The sequence below is a fragment of the Pinus tabuliformis genome, chromosome X, assembly GCF_031772625.1.
Source record: "Pinus tabuliformis cultivar Carrire ecotype Pingquan chromosome X, CPIR1, whole genome shotgun sequence".
NCBI lineage: Eukaryota > Viridiplantae > Streptophyta > Pinopsida > Pinales > Pinaceae > Pinus > Pinus tabuliformis.
In genome coordinates this window covers 1352857114-1352876838 of record NC_142308.1, presented here as the reverse complement: position 1 = coordinate 1352876838, position 19725 = coordinate 1352857114, and the positions used below count along the sequence as shown (strand labels likewise).

Genomic DNA, 19725 nt, shown 5'->3' with positions numbered 1-19725 from the left:
AGGTTGTTTGTTGTGACACTCTCTATAGCACTTGAAACTCAAGTTCTTGGTAGTTGCACTCTCGAAGAAGCCACAATAATTCAAACTGTGAATAGGCCCTTCCTACACTTGCCTCCCACTCCCTTGCTCTTACATTTTGGAGCTCTCCTTTGACGACATAGCTACAATAAGGTTGTACCTCATGAATATTATCTTAATCATGAATATAAATTTAACCATCATCAATATTATTATTGTTATTTTATTTTAATTAATATCCATAATATAAACTTATATATTAAGTTAGGTATGATTTCTCCAAATATTTAATTACAATAAAGTTGCAAAGGGATGAAGTGATGAAATTTGTATGATGGTTCTCACTTCCAGTTATTTTAAACATTTACCCTATATAAGAATTTAGTTTAATATTAAATAGTTATTTTACAAAATATTAAGGGTGGTTAAAAATAAATTAAAATGGAAAAATCAACCTTTAATTTATTTGGAATCGAGTATTCAAATAATATTTCTAAAACATATCAATAAGAAGATAAATTATATTATAAATTTAAATTAAAAAAATATAAGAAAATAAGTAATTTTGTATTATTTTATATACATGAAACAAGTAAATTTTGAAAATATATATTTGAAAATTAAATTTTATTTTTATTAGTATAATACCTTATAATAATAGATTGTAAATATTTTTAATTTACTTTTTCACATAAATGATTTAGCAAATTATGGGCCATATAAATGTGGTAATAAACCTAAATATTTAAAGTATTTAAAATTTCATTAATAAATTGGTTATCATCATCCCTAGAAATTACAGAGGGAAAATATACTAAATGAAAGTTTCACATACGAGAGAATTATAATACAGTTATTCCCCTTTCTAGAGATAAATCATCTCAGTTGGGAAAAAGAGGCAAGAGGGTTTGAGGGAGAAAGCTTCAGGGTAACTACTGACTTAGAGTCTGGTTGGAGATTACAGAAGAGAGGAACATGATTCTCCAAGAGAGGAACATGTGAACAATTGTACCTCAGATAGGGCATTTCTGAGGAAGGCAAGACACTTCTAGGAGAGTAATTATCGATTTGGTTTACCTAGTTAGACTTGTGAGGTCTGAGAACTCTAGACTGGACTTAGTGTGGTGAGATAAGCCTTAGGTGAACCACGTGGGGTCCTTGTTAATAGACTGCTCTAGAAATGAAAGTGGCTCGGTGGAGTTCTAGTATTGAATACCATTCTTATTGGCTCCGTGGAGTTCTAGTATTGAATACCATTCTTATTGGTTTGGAGTAGTGATCTTCTTCATCTGCAAATTGCCCAGCAACCCAAACCAAATTAACAAATAAGTGTCACATGAATGTTTTTTTTGGTTTCCTTCCACATGCATGAATTTTTTTTTTGCAATTATTGTGGTATGGTTCTTTCAGAAAGGGTGGACTTCTATTGTGATTTACTATAAATAGACCCAGTGGACAATGAACAATAGTTTGCTTTGATTTACTATAAATAGAATTAATGGACAATGAATAATGAATAGTAGTATGTTGTTATTTACTATGAAAATAATGGATAGTTAATAGTATTTTGTTATGATTTTAGGTAGAAAGGACTATGGACAAATAGTGTTAGTCTAATATATACAAGACCAATGGAGTAATTATCACTATAAGGTGAGTTATATTAATTTCTGGGTCAACTTAGGTCAACATCAAAAACCGAGGAATAATTATGAATTCAAAAGGGGTGAAGGTCTAGAGAGAAAAGGCAGGCCTGAAGTACAAGCATGCACATGTTACTCTAAACTAATTAACATTACAAAAGAAAAACAAAATAAACCCTTCTGAAATTATTTCTGTGTGTAAAAAGAAAAAACATTATTAACTTCTGCATAGATACATGAAATGTCCAGAAAAAGATAAAATTACAACTTAAAAACAAAAAACTTAAATTACCATAAAGATGGTACAATTCTAAAAATCATATTTTTCCACAACAAAAAGAAAAAATGAAAATAGAGCCTTATTAATAAGGTTCAATTAATAAAACCTATAATAAATAAATAAATAAAAAAATATATTAATCCTTATAAGTACGAGTACATTAACTTATGCCATTTCAAAACTACACCGTACAAATCAGTTTGGAGAGCGAATGTAAAAGAAACTCCCTTCTCTATATATATATGACAAATTAGGAATTAAAATTTCCTATCAGTAAAACTGCACACCGTCCCTTTTACATTAACATATGCCCTGGCTTCAGAGAAAGAGTGAAGGCCTGACAACTATCGCATAAACACTGAAGTTTTTATTTCCACAAGGGAAAGGATTGTAAAGAACTACAAATTAGCCTAACGACCAACTATGAAAATTGATTTTTTCAAGCCTAAACCCTTGAGTGAGTACCGTAGGCTCTGAGGACCGTGACTCTCTTCATGCGAAAATGAAAGAACGTGTTAGGGTTCCATCGTTAAGCGAGGACCGTGACTCTCTTGAAAGAACGTGTTAGGGTTCCATTTTTAAGTGATAAACCCTCATGAACTTGATTAAGAACTGTAAGTGAATGGGAAAGAACAGTGAGAACTTAGCCATAGAAGAAGAAATAAACCTCACCATCTAAGAGCATGCCATCACAGTCAATACCTTTCAACTCATGTTAAACTTTAATGTGATCGTCTACCGATCCATCTTCTTAAGTCTTGTTTCGGTACAGACAAATAATTTTTCGTGTGTCTCGACAATTTCAGTCCGGAAAGCATGAACATTGCTAATTGGGACTACACCCTTGAAGACATTCACCATTAGACTGCTCATGACGTTGGTTTTGCCACATTGTCACTTTTTCCATGCAGACTTGTGGAGGGCACTCTGCATCTTTTCCACTTGGTTGCCATTGAATATATGGTCATGAATCCTCTCGCTATTGGGTTAGACCTCTTGCAACATCAAAATTGAATTTCCCCTGTTTTGGAGACTTCTCTCGGCTTTTCGCCTTAGCCCTTATTCTCCGACTTTCTTTTGGTTTCTTTCTGCATTATTTCTGGGTTTGGCTTACATGTCTCCATAATTACCCAGTGTTATGGTTGAGGTGGCTTCACATCAATCTGATTATCTAGGCTTCTCAACACCCCTCAAAGTTCTGCTTCCTTGGTTTTGAGTCCCCTCACTTTCTCTTTCTCTCACTCGCTCCCTTCCTTGATTCTCTGTTAGTTTAGTTTTTCTCTCTTTATCTTGGAGGTATTCGTTGTTTCATCACCCTCCAGTGATTTTCCTATGCATAGCTTTTCGCTAGCTCTTCAATATCCACTTTTTGCTGTCTTTGTAGGAGAGCGACATCTTACCAACAATACCTTAGTTGGGGGTAATACATGAACACAGTTGTTTTTGGAAATTGATGCCTAACAGAGCTTATGGCGGGCTCGTCGAGGATGAGATCACCCATGTCGAGAGAAGGAAACTTCCATAGGCATGACCTCTGAGTCTTCCTGCTATTATTGTTCATGATATAATCCGAAGCCTAATTCTCAATAATTTAATATCAATGGTGCAAATTTGTATTTCATGAGTGTGGGGGTGTCGTGATTAATTTTTTTTTTTTCTCGGTAAGACTAATCTAAGTACCCACGGGGGATTTGAACCAGTGACCTATCGCAAGGAGTGCCTTAACAGAACACCCATTCACCGTCAATCCAAAGCCCCGTGGGCTGGTGTCGTGATTAATTTTAGTAATAGTTTTTTTTTATAATTATATTTTTTAATAAATATTTAAAAAAATTTATGCTTGAGATTTGCAGTCTTTAGAATAACAATTTATTTGGTTTTTTAAGGTGTTGAATCTATTTATGCTTTCAAACATACAGTTTAAATAATAAAAAATGACAATCTCACCCAAAATTATAAATTATATGGTAGAATTCTATAAAAAGAAACAAAAAAAAATCAGATAGCCAGATTATTTGTATTACTTGATACAAGGGCATGAACTTCTGTTGCTTAATCTATATAAAGGAAACAGATTCATGCATTTCTATTATTTATTTTATTATTTAATCCACATGTAAAGAGAATGGTCCAACCATATGTATCATGAATGGTCCAAACAATATGTATCATGATGAAGCATATATAAGAGCATCGCACCATTTACTCATTATTCATTTCTATTGCTTAATCTAAATACAAAAGGAATAGTAAAACAATATGTAACAATGAAACATATATAATAGAAAAACAAATAAATTTACTCATTATTCATTTCTATTGCTTAATCCAAATGCAAACAGAACGGTGAAATAATATGCAACAATGAAACATATATGAAAGAAAAACAAATAACATAAAAGAACTACGAACAATGAACCACGTTTCCTAAGATCTAGGAAAACCAACAATGTATAGCAAAGCAAAATATATGAAAGGAAAAAAACATAACAGAAAGGAACCACGAACAATGAACCATATTTCATAAGAATGTGCAGCAATAAAACATATATGAAAGAAAAACAAATAACGGAGAGGAACCAAGAACAATGAACCATATTTCATAGGAATGACAAGGAGATACATACAAGTTGACCGAAGCCAATGTTTAGGTACCTGTCCAAGGTTAAGTCCATTGCTGATTCTTTGAATATTCTGGAATCAGACTAACATGGGCGCGGTCAAAAAAATTGATGGTCCATGTCCATCCGATTCCTAAATATTTAAGAAATCAGCAATATAAAAATGGCAGGTAGACATAGATAGCAGCTCTGAGAATCAGCAATATAAAAATGGCAGGTAGACATAGATAGCAGCTCAGAGAATCAGCAATCAACATAAAGATGGCCGATAGACCTAGCTCACCCTTCGCAAGCAAGAACAACTCCCCTCGACAACTCAAGATAGTGGCGGTTATCATTATTCATAGTAAAAGCGCAACAGACTCGGCTAAAGCTGTTGAAAGTGTGATAATACCTTAGTATACCGCAATCAACCAAAGAAATATAGAACATTTTAAAACATATACTTACTCCTTCGGCGGTCGTTAAGAGTGAGCTCGCGCAGGAAAACTATACATATATTTGATTCAACATTGTTGAGTACATATTTAGCGGAGCAATCGGTGCCTTGAAGAGGCATAATGACCACTTAGCCGTTTTGAAGTTCATCATGTGTTTGTATTTTACCATTATTACTTGGGTGGCAGTGAATGCGTTATGAAGAGTTGGAACGTTGAGCTTTTTTTCAACAGAAAGCTAGACCGTTACTCGTCAATTTAACAGAAGCTTGTTATTCAAACGCGGGATGCAAAATTTAACCGAGTCACTACAGGATGGAAGGATGAATTAGTGTAACTCCATTACTTCATCACTTCGAAAACTGTATCACTATTTTTACAACAAAAACATTAATTTTATTATTTATACTTACTACTATTAACTGTTAATTTTAAATTTCTAAAACATAAAACTTTAAAATAAAATGGTGTTTTCTACTCTACCATGATCCATCATTTTAAGGAAAAAAACTATAAATAGACATTAATAAAAATTGCGGAGTACATATTATTTATTTAGTAGAGTAGAGGAGAGTACTAAGTGAAGACGGCCACACTGCTTTTGCAATAAGATTATTTTATTATTTATGCTTCATAATACAACTGTTGTTTTTCCATTTCTAAAACAAAAGCTTTAAGATAAAATAAAGCTGTTCAAATTCTAACACTGGCGCTAATAGGCCATGATCCACCATTTAAAGTGAAAAAACCCACAAGGCAGAAAAACTATGAATAGACAATAATAAAATTTGTGGAGTACATATCATTTATTTATTTAGTAGAGTAGGGCCACACAGCTGTTTTGGGGTTCAGGCATGGATAGCATTATTTCCGGTGGCAGCGAATGCGTTAAGGAGAGCTAGAGCGTTGCTGATCAACTCTGACTCATTCTGCACCACCAACCTCACCATCGCGTGAACCCTCCCCTGCGCCTTCACATCCTCAAATCCGCCGAGGCAGGAGTCTTGGTCGGCGGAGGCGGCGCTCATAAACGTCTGCATGTCGTTCACTTGAGAGTGGAAGGTGTTGCGCCTCAGCTCCTCCATCTCCGTCAAAGATTTCTGAATCTCGTCAACGGCGTCCACGAAATTCTGAATACAATCGTGCAGCGCCGTTCCTTCTCTTTCGCTCATCTTGACGCCTCTCTTTTCCATGTCGGCTGCCCAAACGGAAACATTGCGGGCGTTAAGCAGGCTCACGTTCATGGCCACCTTTACCAGGTCGCTCAGCCTGGGATCCAGAGATACCGCGTATGGAGAGAGCGATGAAACACAGAGCTGCGGATACCGGGTCACGTTGCACGACGATTTGATAAATTCAACGATGTTGGTGTCGCTGTGCTGGCGATTCACCTCCTGATCCGTCGTAGCTGAAGCCATTATCGCAGCAGAGACTAGGATAATTAAACAAGTTGCAGCGCCGCGTGATTCCATGGCAATACAATACAAAAAACAGAGAACCAGAGATGATGGCAATACAATACAAAAGCAGAGAACCAGAGATGATGGCAATACAATACAAAAACAGAGAACCAGAAACGAAAAGCACCCAAGGCGAACGCAGGGACGGAAGAGAGTTGTAACTGTAAGTGGGCAGACGCGCTTTAACGCCCATATATAGCCGACTTCGCGCGCCTCTGGAAATGGTCAAATAGCCATTACGCCATACTGTCCCGGAGGATTGCCGATTTTTGGGGGAGGGTTCATTTGTTCGATGTTTTCATTCCCACGATATTAAGATATATATTTTTGGGGAGGGTTCATTTGTTCGATGTTTTCATTCCCACGATGTTAAGATATATATTTTTAAATTAAATCTTTTGGTCGGATTTAGTGTTCTCTTACTAATTTAATTTAATTATATAAAATTTTAAATATTTCGTTGTGGATTGTATATTGAAAATTTTAAATATTTAGTTGTGGGTTGTATATTTATAGTTTATGATACTAATTTTCGTTCACTTAATATTAGATTTTATTTTTTTAATTATATAGATATTGGGTTTTATTTTACTATTGGAATGAATTTATTTGATATGGTCAAAGTGGACACAATCTCTCCAAATCAAATACCGTGGGCCAATGGACAAATTACACAAGGGGTTTTAGCCCGTGGGATCAAACTGGAAGGGGTCATGTCAAGTTCTCAAGAAAACACAATAGGATAGATGATCACATTATCAAGCTCCTATCCATTTTTATACGTGGACTCTGCAAAGACTTTATGTCGTACAAGGCCGAGGTATTTCACATGTCAAAGTTTCCTATGGGAGATGTTGTCTCATCCAAATAAATAAATAGGTAGTATGTATGTGATAATAATTAAAAAATAAATCATCTTAACTTTGGATTTTATCATGTATGGATAACTATTTAATTTCTTAAAGTGTAATTAAATGGAAAAAAAAATTACACCTTTATAAATTCTATCCCTCTCCATGATGTAGGTTTAAAATGGATCTCTTTATATAAAATGTTTATAGAAATCTTTTATAAAATTTCATAATCATAATAACCTCATGGTCAATATATTATTATTATTATTGAATATATTTTACATTTTTAATTAATTATTTTTTATATTAATAATTAGAGTACAATAATTTTAAATAAATAAAATGTCATTGTGAGAATGTAGAAGAAGCAAACAATATGCTCTAACTAGTAGTTTTTTATTTATTATTATCTAAATATAATTTGTCATAATTTTGAATTAATGAAATCATTGTTTTTGGATGTAGAAATAGATTCAATACCCTCTAGTAATCTTAATGCAACCAAAATTTGTAGTATTAAATCCAATATGAATCCTCTTAACTTGTATGCCAAAAATGCCTTCTCTACCAAGATACTTGTTCCCACCTCAATAATAATTTTCTAGCAAAAATATTTACTCCTTCTACTACATTGACAAGTAATATAAAAAATACCACCACTAAAAGTAAGGAAATTAGGAACTCATTGTTATGCTCTTGACCCGCGAGAAGATCCCAGAATATGAAATATACGAAGAAATACAACCCAGAACACAGAACAAAATGAGAAATAACAAGAAGTATTTTATTATTCAGAGATGAGAGCAATGTTCACTTGCTTCTTCGAGGGGGAAACCTACAACATATCAGAGCTCGATTACAAAATAAGACACGACACTCCTCAAAGGGGAGTCTCTATCCTTTATATAGTATTCATATATGCAATACCATGGGTTAGTACCATGGTTCTCTCAATACCATCTATCTAATAACATGGCCCATTTGCAACTAATTGTGGTCCCTTTCTTTAAATGCGGGTCAACCACTTACAATTATTAATATGGGCTTTATTGACTCTTTAACTAACTATAACTATGACTCGACCCTATTACATAAATAAGGGGGTTAGGGTTGGACCCTAACATGCCCTCCCCTATAAAAACAACCTTGTCCTCAAGGCTGAAGCTGTGAAAACTTCTGAAGAATAGTGGTTGGTTCCCATGTCGCATCTTTTGGAGAGGTGTCTTTTCACTTGACGAGGACTTCCTTGATCGTGCGGCCTTGCAGATGTCGTTCTCGTGTGTGGAGGACCTGTTCAAGTTGGAGCTAGAGTGAACACTCTTCATCCAATTTAGGTAGACTGGTTTGAATTCTGCAATTGTTCCCCACCACTTTCTTGAGGCATGATACATGGAAGACGGGATGGATTTTTGCAGTTGGTGGCAAGGCTAGCTTGTAGGCTACTTCTCTTATGCACTAAAGTATTTGATAAGGTTCATAGAATTTTGGAGCTAATTTCTGACAACCCTTGTCCTTGAGTGATTTTTTCTTGTATGGTTGTAGCCTCAAGAATACCTAATCCCCTTCTTGAAATGTGCGCTCTGAATGATGTTGGTCTACCTGTTGCTTCATGTGATTCTGAGCATGATGAAGATTATCTTTGAGATGGGCTAGCATGGTTGCATGGTTCTGTAGGAGTTGATTCACTGCTTGCACCTTAGAGCATCTAGGGATGTAAGAAGTAGGTGAAGGTGGTAGTTGACCATACACTACTTCATCTGGAGCCATCTTGGTGATGGCATGATAATTAGTATTATACCACCATTCAGCTAAAGGTAACCACTGTACCCATTGATGTTGCTTTTCGGAAGTGAAGCACCTTAGGTAGGTCTCCAAACATTTGCTGACTGCTTCAGTTTGACCATAAGTTTGCGGATGATAGGAAGTACTTAGTTGGAGTTAGATTCCTTGTAGCTTGAAAAGTTCTTGCCAAAAGTGACTAGTGAAGGTCAAGTCACGATCAGACACAATGGAAGCGGGCATGCCATGCAGTTTGAAGATCTAGTCCATGAAAGCTTGTGCCACCAAAGTGGGGGTAAATGGGAGGGGTAGGGTGGAAAAATGAGCATATTTAGAATGTTTGTCCACAACCAGGATGATGATTGACTTGTTGCCTAACTTCAGAAGACCAGTAATGAAATCCATAAAAACATCCATCCAGATTGAGACAGGGATGGGCAATGGTTGTAAGGTGCCTCAGGACTTGACTGTTTCTCCTTTGTGGCGTTGACACACATCACATTCAGCTACAAAAGTAAGAATGTCAGTTTTCATGCTTGTCCAAAAGAAGGAATGACGAGTGCGAGCATAAGTCTTCTGAAAGCTTGCATGGCCTGCAGTGGGAGATGAGCGCAACTCTGCCAAAATGTTTGTTTTTAGGGTGGATGTTGGCGATATCACTACTCTATCCTTCTAGCGAAGAATCTCATCCTTCCAAGAGTATCTCATTGTGGAATTAGGATCTTCTCTCAAGTTATTAATGATTTGGGAGAGAGAGGAATGTGAAAACCATTCCTTGCGGGCTTCTTCAATCCAATCTAGAATGGGAAGATAGATTGATAACAGGGTGTTTTCATCCTCAAATTGGCATGATAAAGCATCCGCTACTACATTTTCATGCCCTTTCTTGTAAATTATCTGATAATCATATCCCAACATTTTAGCCAGCCATTTATTTTGTTGGGGAAATGATAGACGTTGCTTCAAAAAATATTTGGGGCTTTGATGGTCAGTGCAGATTTGGAAACGCCGCCCCAATAAGTATGGTCGCCAGGTATCTACTACATGCAACATGGCCATCATCTCCTTCTCACAGGTAGATTGTCTCAGATGTTTCCCACTTAGTTGTTGGCTGGTGAAAGCCAAGGGTTGACCTTCCCGCATTAAGACAACCCCAATACTCGTGCCCAAAGCATCACCTTCAATCACAAAAGATTTGGTGAAGTCGGGTAGTGCCAATACGGGAGTGGAACACATGGTCTGTTTAAGAGCCATAAACGCTTGTTGTGCTTCATCAGTCCATAAGGATGGATTTTTCTTGATAAGGTTAGTGAGGGGTCTAGCAATGCGACCATAATTGCGGATAAATTTGCGATAGTAGCCTATGAGACCCAAGAATCCCCTCAAACTCTTAAAGGTCTTTGGCTGGGGCTAATCCTGCATTGCCTGGATCTTTTTGGGATCCACCTTGATACCTTCATGACCCAAATACTCGACTTCTTCCATGCCAAAAGAGCACTTGGACAATTTGAGAAATAATTTATGCTTCCGGAGTAGTTGCAAGAGCAAGTCTACATGCTAAAGATGTTTCTCTGAGGTGAGGCTGTAGATGAGAATGTCATCAAAGAAAACGAGGACAAATTTTCTGAGATATGGTTTGAGCAGGTGATTCATGAGGCTCTGAAAAGTGGATGGAGCATTACAGAGACCAAATGGCATGACCAAGAATTCATAATGGCCTTCATGAGTTCGGAAAGCAGTCTTGGGAATGTCTACTTCTTTCATGCGTATTTGGTGATAACTCGAATGAAGATCTAGCTTAGTAAAGAATTGAGCACCATTTAGTTCATCCAACAAATCATCAACAACCAGGATAGGGTATTTATCATTGACCATGAGATTGTTGAGGGCCTTGTAGTTTAGACACATGCGTCATTCCCCATCTTTCTTGAGCACCATGACCATTGGTGATGAATAAAGATTGATGCTAGGATGAATGGCACCAGCTTCCAGGAGTTCCTTAATGATTTTTTCAATTTCATTCTTTTGGGCGAAAGGATATCTATATGGGCACACATTCGACGGTTCTACCCTTGGGACCAAAGTGATGCTATGATCATGTTCCCCTCTAGAGGGTCAAAGCTCTTTAGGTTTGTTAAAGACCAGCTGGTGGCAGTTTAAGACCTATTGCATCTCAGGATGAATATGAAGAGTAGTGGGCTAGATGGCCTGGATGGCATTAAATTGGGCAATAACTCCATGATGGCCCTTTTTCAACAAATTTTCCATTCGATGCAAGCTGATTATATAAGGAACACCTACCTGGAGTCCACGGATGGTATGCATGTGGTCGTTCTGGTTAAAACTCATATATAACTCCTGGAAATCCATTGTGATTGGGCCTAGTGTGCAAAGCCATTCAGCACCCAAGGCAATGTCACAACCACCCATGTTGATGGCAAACATGTGGGTCTTTAGGTGGTAATCTCCCATCTGAAGTTTGATATTTTCGTAGTGGCCTTCACATTTCATTGTCCCCCCATTAGCAATTTGGACTTGGAAATTAGAGACTGCCCTGACAAAACAATGAACAACTTCGACGACTCTTTGATGGATAAATTTATGAGTGCTGCCACTATCAATCAATACTACTATAGGGCGATGTTTAATAAAACCTCTGATTTTGAGAGTTTGGGGCGCATAAATGCTTGCCAAAGCATGTAGCGAGATAATTGGTTCTTCTGGCGTAGCTGGGAGCTCATTGTCCTACTGGGTGTCCTCATCTTCCTCCTCTGGTCCCTGAAGGGGTGGGGCTTCCTTAGATGAGTTGTGATCAGTAAAATCAATTTGAAAGAATTTGGGTTCCTTGCATTTATGCCCTGGGGAGTATTTGTCATTACACTAGTAACACAAGCCTTTTTTCCTATGTTCAGCCATTTCTGCAAGGGACACCTTTTGAACCTTAAGTGTTTGGGTAGTGCCCTGAGCCTGGGTGGAGTGTCCCTTGGCTATGAAATTTGGACGAGGCTACTGGGTATCTAAAGCACGTTCCACTTCGATAGCCGTGGTGTAAGCATCCATCCAGGTGGGTGGGTGGTGCATCTAGACATGGGCTTGGATGGCTTCTTTGAGACCACTTATAAAACATTCAAGTAGAATGCATCTCCCAGACCTTCTGTGCGGATGGCCAATGTCTCAAAGGCTGCAATGTAGTCTTTTATTGTGCCTGTCTATAAGAGCTTAGTAAGACGACCCAGAAAATTATATTCGTGGTCAAAGCGGTCACAAATGGATTTTGTGAACACCTCCCAAGTAATGTTCCCGAGATAGCATTTTTGATGCCATTGCTACCATTGCCATCTCTCTTGGTCCAGGTAAAGGCTTCCCACACGTAGTTTAGTTTCATCCTCTATGATATGATTCAGAGTGAAATATTGGTCCATTTCTGCTACCCATACTGTCAGATTAGAGCCATCAAATTTGTACATGTGCAGCTTGGGTGGTCGAGGGTGGGAATGTTGGTAATTTCCATGGAAGTGGAGATGATGGCTAGGTTCTCCTTCAAGGTCTTCATTAAAACCATGTGCCTCTGACTGCGACACTGACTTTCCCCTTGTGAATGTGGCCATGAATGTCTGCATCTGGTCTATTAAAGAAGCCGGTTGTTCTTCAATGCTCTCCATATTCTTGTTGGCCATGGCTTGAGCTTGGGTTCTTACCATACACAGATACAGGTCACTTGTCGTCACTTTGAAAAAAATTGGGACCACCCAAAAATTGAAGTTGACAAGTGAATGGTACCACCTCGATCAGCTTGTCGTCCAGATCCTTATGGGCTATGTCTCTTATAAGCATCCCGGGAAGGCCTTAGATTTTTTATTTGTTTTTACTCCAAAAGGAGTTTTACTCCCCACTTATCAATACTGCAGTGGCCAATTTCCAGAAAACCTAATTCTACCCAATGTCCTGTGAGAATCGCCCCAGGGTATATGCCACAACCCTCCCTGCACAAAAGGTCAGATCTGGCTACGAAACCCTTACTACTGAATGTGAGTTGGACTGTGGCGGTGACAAGACCCTAGCTGCTAGATCTGAATGGTATTGTGGTAGTAGACCCTCAACTGGTGGATCTGATTATTGTGGCAGCGACGAAACCCTAACTGCTAGATTTGATCTGGTAAAGAAGATAATGGGAAATCTTCAGAGAGACGAGGGAACTATGGTCTTAAGGAGTGTCAGGTGCTATAGATGGAATTATACATAAGGGTCCAAGAGTAGTACTCGGCCCAATATTTTAGGGAACTAACTAAGGAGGATCAATCGTACCCTTAGCCATATTACCTGACTACCCTATCCTATGTGCGAGTAATCTTCCCGAGTGTTGTTCTCAGTGTACTGTAACAGCAAGACGGCCGATGCTTTATCTAAGGCGAGGTTTCAGGTAAGCCTAGGGCGCTTCTGATATACCCAAAGGGTACGTGGAAGACATTCTGTGTGTGATTCTGTCTAATGCGCTACTACTAGAAGGGGTACCCACAGGGGTTACAAGGGAGTCCAACAAGCGTGACCACCTCTTGTATTTCCTGCATGCATGCCACCCCAAATCCATAGGTTTATGCGCTCAACAATAGATCTTGTGGTTTAAAGACGCTGGAACACGTCTCGAGCCTAAAAATATTCTGCTAAAAAATGAGATACCATCAGCCCTGGAAAGCACTCTGATACCACTTGTTATGCTCTTGACCTGCGAGAAGATGCCAGAATAACAAATATACGAAGAAATACAACCCAGAACATAGAACAAAATGAGAAATAACAACAATTATTTTATTATTCAGAGATGAAAGCAATGTTCACTTGCTTCTTTGAGGGGGCAACCTCCAATAGAGCAGAGGTCAATTACAAAATAAGACATGACGGTCCTCAAAGGGGAGTCTCTATCCTTTATATAGGATTCATACATGCAATACCATGGGTCAATACCATGGTTTTCTCAATACCATCTATCTAATACCATGGCTCATTTGCAACTAACTATGGTCCCTTTCTTTAAATGTGGGTCAACCACTTACAATTATTAATATGGGCTTTATTGACTCTTTAACTAACTATAACTATGACTCGACCCTATTACATAAATAAAAGGGTTAGGGTTGGACCCTATCACTCATGGCTTGGCAAGGGCCAACATCTCTAGAGACGCTCCAATACAAGGGTCTCAGTCCAACAGGAAATATTAATCATTCAACTTGTATACTCTCTAACCCCTCTAGTTCTAAACTTATGAAATTTAACGATAAAACACATGTTCATATAAATCTAGAATATATTTTGGCACATAATATATACGGTACGCTATAACTAACATTTTTCCATAAATTTTGATCCAAAACATTGTTTTAAGAATGTATTAATAATTAGAGTAGATTACTTTAAAATAAATAAAATATAATTACACGGATATCTAAATCTAGTTGGAATCTAATTATGCAATCTTCATTGAAGTAATAATTTTTAATTAATGAAATCATTGTTTGTGGATGCAAAACATACTCAATACCCTCAAATAATCTTAATGCAACCAAAATGTGTAGTGTTAAATCAAATATGAGTCTTCTTAATTTTTTTTTTCCAAAAATGCATTCCTTCTAGAGATACTTGAGCCCATCTCAAAAATAGTTTTCCACAAAAAAAGTGTAATTCCTTGTAGTGCATTGACAAATGGTATAAAAAAATAACATCACTAAAACTAGAGAAACTATGAACTTGTGGCTTCAAAAGGGCGAATACCCCTAAAGACACTCCCATATGAGGGTATCATTCCAAGGGAAAATATCAATCATTCAACTTGTATAGACTCTACCCCTTCTAGTTCTAAACCTTTGAAAAATTAAGGAGAAAACACATGTTAACATAAATCAATAATATCCCTTGACCCATAGGATACATGGTAAAATATAACCAGAATTTTCCCATAATTTTTATCCCAGACATTGTATTAAAAATGGATTATACCATTGTAAGGGTCAGAACAACGTATAACAACCCTGACATTATATAATTTTGAAATTGATGTACAATGTTTTCTATAACTCTAGAAGAAAAATGTAGCCATGTTTTGACACTTAGAGTATATGATAGAGGAGAGTAAAACCCAATTGTTATTGTTAATAGTTTGTCTCTTGGTGAAGATTGTGGTAGGAGGCTTCTTGCTCATTTTTTTTAATTTGCATGCTTTCTCTTCATTTGATTTCAAATCTAGAAACAAAAATCTATAAAACATTTGCTTCAAAGTTAGGCTTTAGTGAATTATGGAAGTTAAAGTTTTCAACCATGCTTTCTTTCTTCTATATACTACATGAGGGTGAGTGTAAAAATGGGAAATAAGAGAGCGTTGAAGAGAACTTTGGTATCTTCCTCAAATTAAATTACAAAGTAGTTTTTAGATAACATCACTCCATTTGGAAAAACAAGGTTGTTCAATTGCGAGTATGTTTCATGATTCCTTCCTCAATTTATCTAAAATTTGTGTTGAAACACTATTCAATTTCATTCCATAAGAATTATTTAGTAAATAACATACCTAAGAGAAACATGAAATTAAAATCAACTTGGATTGCTTCTATTTTATAGAGAAAGTAGCATCAATGTAGGTGATATGGGATTAGTGGTAAGTTTGGAGTGCAAATTCTTGAATGCTAATTAAACAAGACTAGGATTCCATTAAATAGGGCAAAGTCCATTAGTAGAAAAAGGTCCTTCTTGGGAATGTAGTTTTCACATAGATCAAGTTCAATGTAGAGATATCCTCTCTCACTCTTATTAATGGGTAGATGCATACTAAGAGGTTTTGGTAGAACTCGTAGATCCTTGGAGTGATGCCTCTTATATAAAGTTTAATTGTAGGAAGGAGGTATTTTATTTCCTTATCTCACATAGAATCTTGAGTAACAACCATCCAACTCAACTACTAATTTTTGAGTGTTAAAATAAGTGGTTTTTGTTAGGTTTCTCAAAGGTGATGCAAGTGAGAACTATTCATGCTAATTGAGGTGCATGCATAATGTTCCCCTTAAACCCCTTACGAGGTGCTCATGTTGACAAGGGTACATGAACCTTGGGTGATTGTTGCATGAAGGATGTTCTATGTATATCTTCTTCCTTCATTGGTTGACATTTTGACTCACTACCTTAGGGTATTTTTTGAAAGGATATTTCTGTCTATCCACTAAGTGTGGAATTAAAGATTTCATCACATTTGTAATTCTTTGGACTAGTGCATTATGTTGTTTTTCCTGTTTAGGAATGTTTGAATGGAGTGTTGACAAGTGGTGCACATAGTTGAACTTAGGACTTTTGTATCGAGTGAAAATTATGTCTTATGTGAGTCAGTTCCTATTTTTCTAAAGTGGTTGACTAGTACCTTCATTGGTCTCAAAGGAACTAGGATATTTCCCTTGAGCTCACGAAGGAACTTTCCATGAGGAGTAGATTATTAACCCTTTAGGTGATTCTTAGGATGAAGTGACGATTTATTTTAATAGTATAGTTGAAGAAGTTCATGTTATTGAGGAGTTTCTAGTTGAAGGTGTAAGTCAACATATTATTCTACAAGAGTTGGACGTTAGTGATAGTTCTACAATGGATTATTTTCAACCTCCTTTGGATAATTAACAGATCTAGTAGCAATACAAATGGGTTTATTTTGACACGGAAATCTATTTGTTTGTATGTAACATGGTCTTGGTTCATGAGGTATCAAAGGTTCTATGATCATTAGTATTATTTCTACTACTTGGGTGCATGAGTAACCCTATTGTCACATAGGTTAGTGGCAGTAATCCTTCTGGTAACTTCCCTTAAAGAAATATAAATGATCATTTTGGGATGTTACTTGGGAGCATTACTATAGGTCCATAATTGGGTTTCATTTCTATTATACTATCAACTAGGGGAATTATTTCTTCTAGTTTCATATCTACTTTTAGGGGTAAAAAATATTTTTGGATTTGGATTTTACCCTTTCAACTACATTTTATTGTATATCTATCTTTTCACCTATAAGTCCATTCACTCATATTTCTATAATTCCTGTAAAAAGTACAACCATACCTAACATGGTTTTTTCTTTTGGAGGAGGGTTTAAGCCTAGCACTAGTTACTAAATGCACTCTAGACCTATCCCTAGTAGTGGAAACAATACTAGGGGTATTTATCCAAGAAGTAATGTGAAATATGATCGGGTGAATTTTTTTCCATTTAGAAACCTAAAATCTATTTCCATGACTTGGTTTCCACTTCTGGTGATGCTAAACTTGCCTAATTTTTCTCATCTTATGAATAGCCCAATCAACCATAGTTATTGATGGAATGTTATTTTCTTTAAGTTTCATTTATTTATAGAATATTTAAAGTTCTATAATATGATTACATATGTAATCATAAATTTTGAGATCATATTAGTATGAGTTGTTAATCCTTATTTATGGTGATGGATTTTCATCATTGAGTAGTGAGCTACTAGTGTTAAATCATGATCTAGAATGGTGAAATTCATGTTCCATAAATTCATATCCTAGTGTCAAAAATGTGTTGAGAATTTCTTAGCCCTTTTTTGCTATATACTATCACGCTTTTCCTTGTGCTCAATTACTAACACTGATTATTGTTTGAAGGAAAAGAATATTGATTTTCAATATTAGTTTTTGAGTGATTTGATTGCAGAAATGAAGGTCTTACTAGTACAATTGGACACTTTGAATAATGTTTCTAATTGATTAACGAAATCTATGAGCATCAAGAAGTTCTCTTCATGTAGAGAAACAATATGTATCACTACCCTATATTGTTGGTAATGTACTCTTGTGAGCCATGACTAACCCTCTTGTTGGTAATGTACATGTGGAGCATTATTATATTATTTCATCACTAACCCCATGCAAAATTTATATGCACCATGCACATGGGGGTTCACATGTGGGGCTATCATTCTACCTTATTTAGGGGATACGTAGGGGGCATTAGTGCTCATCAAAAAGTTTGTGGAAGTTCCTTGAAAAATATTTTCGATGGTTTTTTTGCATATATTTTTAGCATATTTTGGCAAGTAGTTTTCACTTTTAGCTTCTTTCAAGAGCATGGTGATTTCTCCTAATGTCAATAAGATTTTTAAAGGAACATCTAAAGAAATGCATTGGAAAGCACCTTATGCCAAGATTGTAGTTTTAAAACAATGTAAACTTTGAAACGAGAACTATAAATTCAAAACGGTAACTCTGGCAAAAAACCCCGAAAAAACATCAAAAGTGTTGATGCTGGAATAACACCTTTTTTATTCTTGGGTAAATTTTCAACATGTTTTAAAAATGGCGGTGAAAACCAATTTTTTGTGCAAAAATTATCCAAAAAGCACCCTCAAAACGAAAAGTGTTAATGCTGGGAGAACGCTCTTTTTTTTGAAAAGTAAAATTTCAACATTTCGAAATAATGGCGTAAAATATTTTATCATGACCCCGAAAAATTAAATTAAAAAAAAATAATGAAAACATAAAATAAAATAAAAGTAAAAAAAAATTAAAACAATGAAAAAATACAAAACAGAAAAAAAGTTAAAAAAAAAAATAACAAAATATAAATTAAAATATATACTAAAAACAAAACATAAAATAAAAAAAAAAAAACGAAAAAAAAATTCAAAAACAAAAAACGAAAAAAGGAAAAAAATCAATCATAAAAGTGTAAAAATAAAATAAAAAATTAATGATAAGAATTAAAAAACTAAAAAAAATAAAAAATTATAAACAAATAAATAGTAAATATATATATATATATATATTATCTTGTAAACCATAAAAATAAATTGGCAAAAAAAAAAAAACATAAAACATAAAAAAAAAAACAAAAAAAACACAAAACAAACATTTAAAACAAACTAAAACTTAAGTAGGTAAAAACAGAGAAATAAAAAATAAAATAAAAAAATAAACAAACAAAAAACAAAAAAAAAAAATTAAAAACAAACTAGATTTAAAAAAAATAGAAAATTAACCAAAAAAAAATAAAACTACTAAAATTAAGATTAAAATGTTCATTACTTAAAAATATATATATATAAAAATATATATAAAAGATAAAAATAAATAATAAAAAAATGTTAAAAAAAATTATCTCACAAAAGATAAAAGAATTTGGAAATATATATATATATATATATATATATATATATATATATATATATATGTATGTAAATAAAAATAGAGAAATTAAAAAAAAAAAACATTAGCAAGAACTGGGAAAAAAAGAAGAAGAAAATTAACGAAAAGAATTAAAAAACTAACAAAATTATTATTAAAAAAAAATAAAAAAAAATTCAAATTATCAAAAAAAAAAAGAAAAAAGAAAAAAAAAGAAAGAAAAGAAAAGAAAACCAACCAAAAAAATGAGTATTTTTTATTAAAAAAAATGTAATTATTTTGTATTAAAGCTACATTTAAAACAAAAAAAATAAATTAATTTTTTTTTTAAACTATATATATATATATATATATATATATATATATTTTAAATACAAATCATTAAAAATATTTTAATTTTTTTTAAAACCAATTTAATTGTTTAATTTAAAATTAAAAAAAATTATTATAAAAAAAATAAA

The 19725-nt window shown here is 34.9% G+C and overlaps 1 protein-coding gene across 1 annotated transcript; it reads right to left on the bottom strand.

Annotated features, from left to right (window-relative positions):
- Positions 1–5847: 5847 nt before the first annotated feature.
- On the bottom strand, positions 5848–6471 carry LOC149145093 (pectinesterase inhibitor 9-like). The gene has a single exon (XM_089447579.1). It carries the CDS (start codon positions 6469–6471, stop codon positions 5848–5850), a length of 624 nt encoding a protein of 207 aa, XP_089303705.1.
- Positions 6472–19725: the final 13254 nt, after the last annotated feature.

Bases quoted from the DNA above. Each gene is read 5' to 3' on its own strand.
- LOC149145093 (XM_089447579.1), bottom strand. From the start codon at position 6,471: ATGGAATCACGCGGCGCTGCAACTTGTTTAATTATCCTAGTCTCTGCT.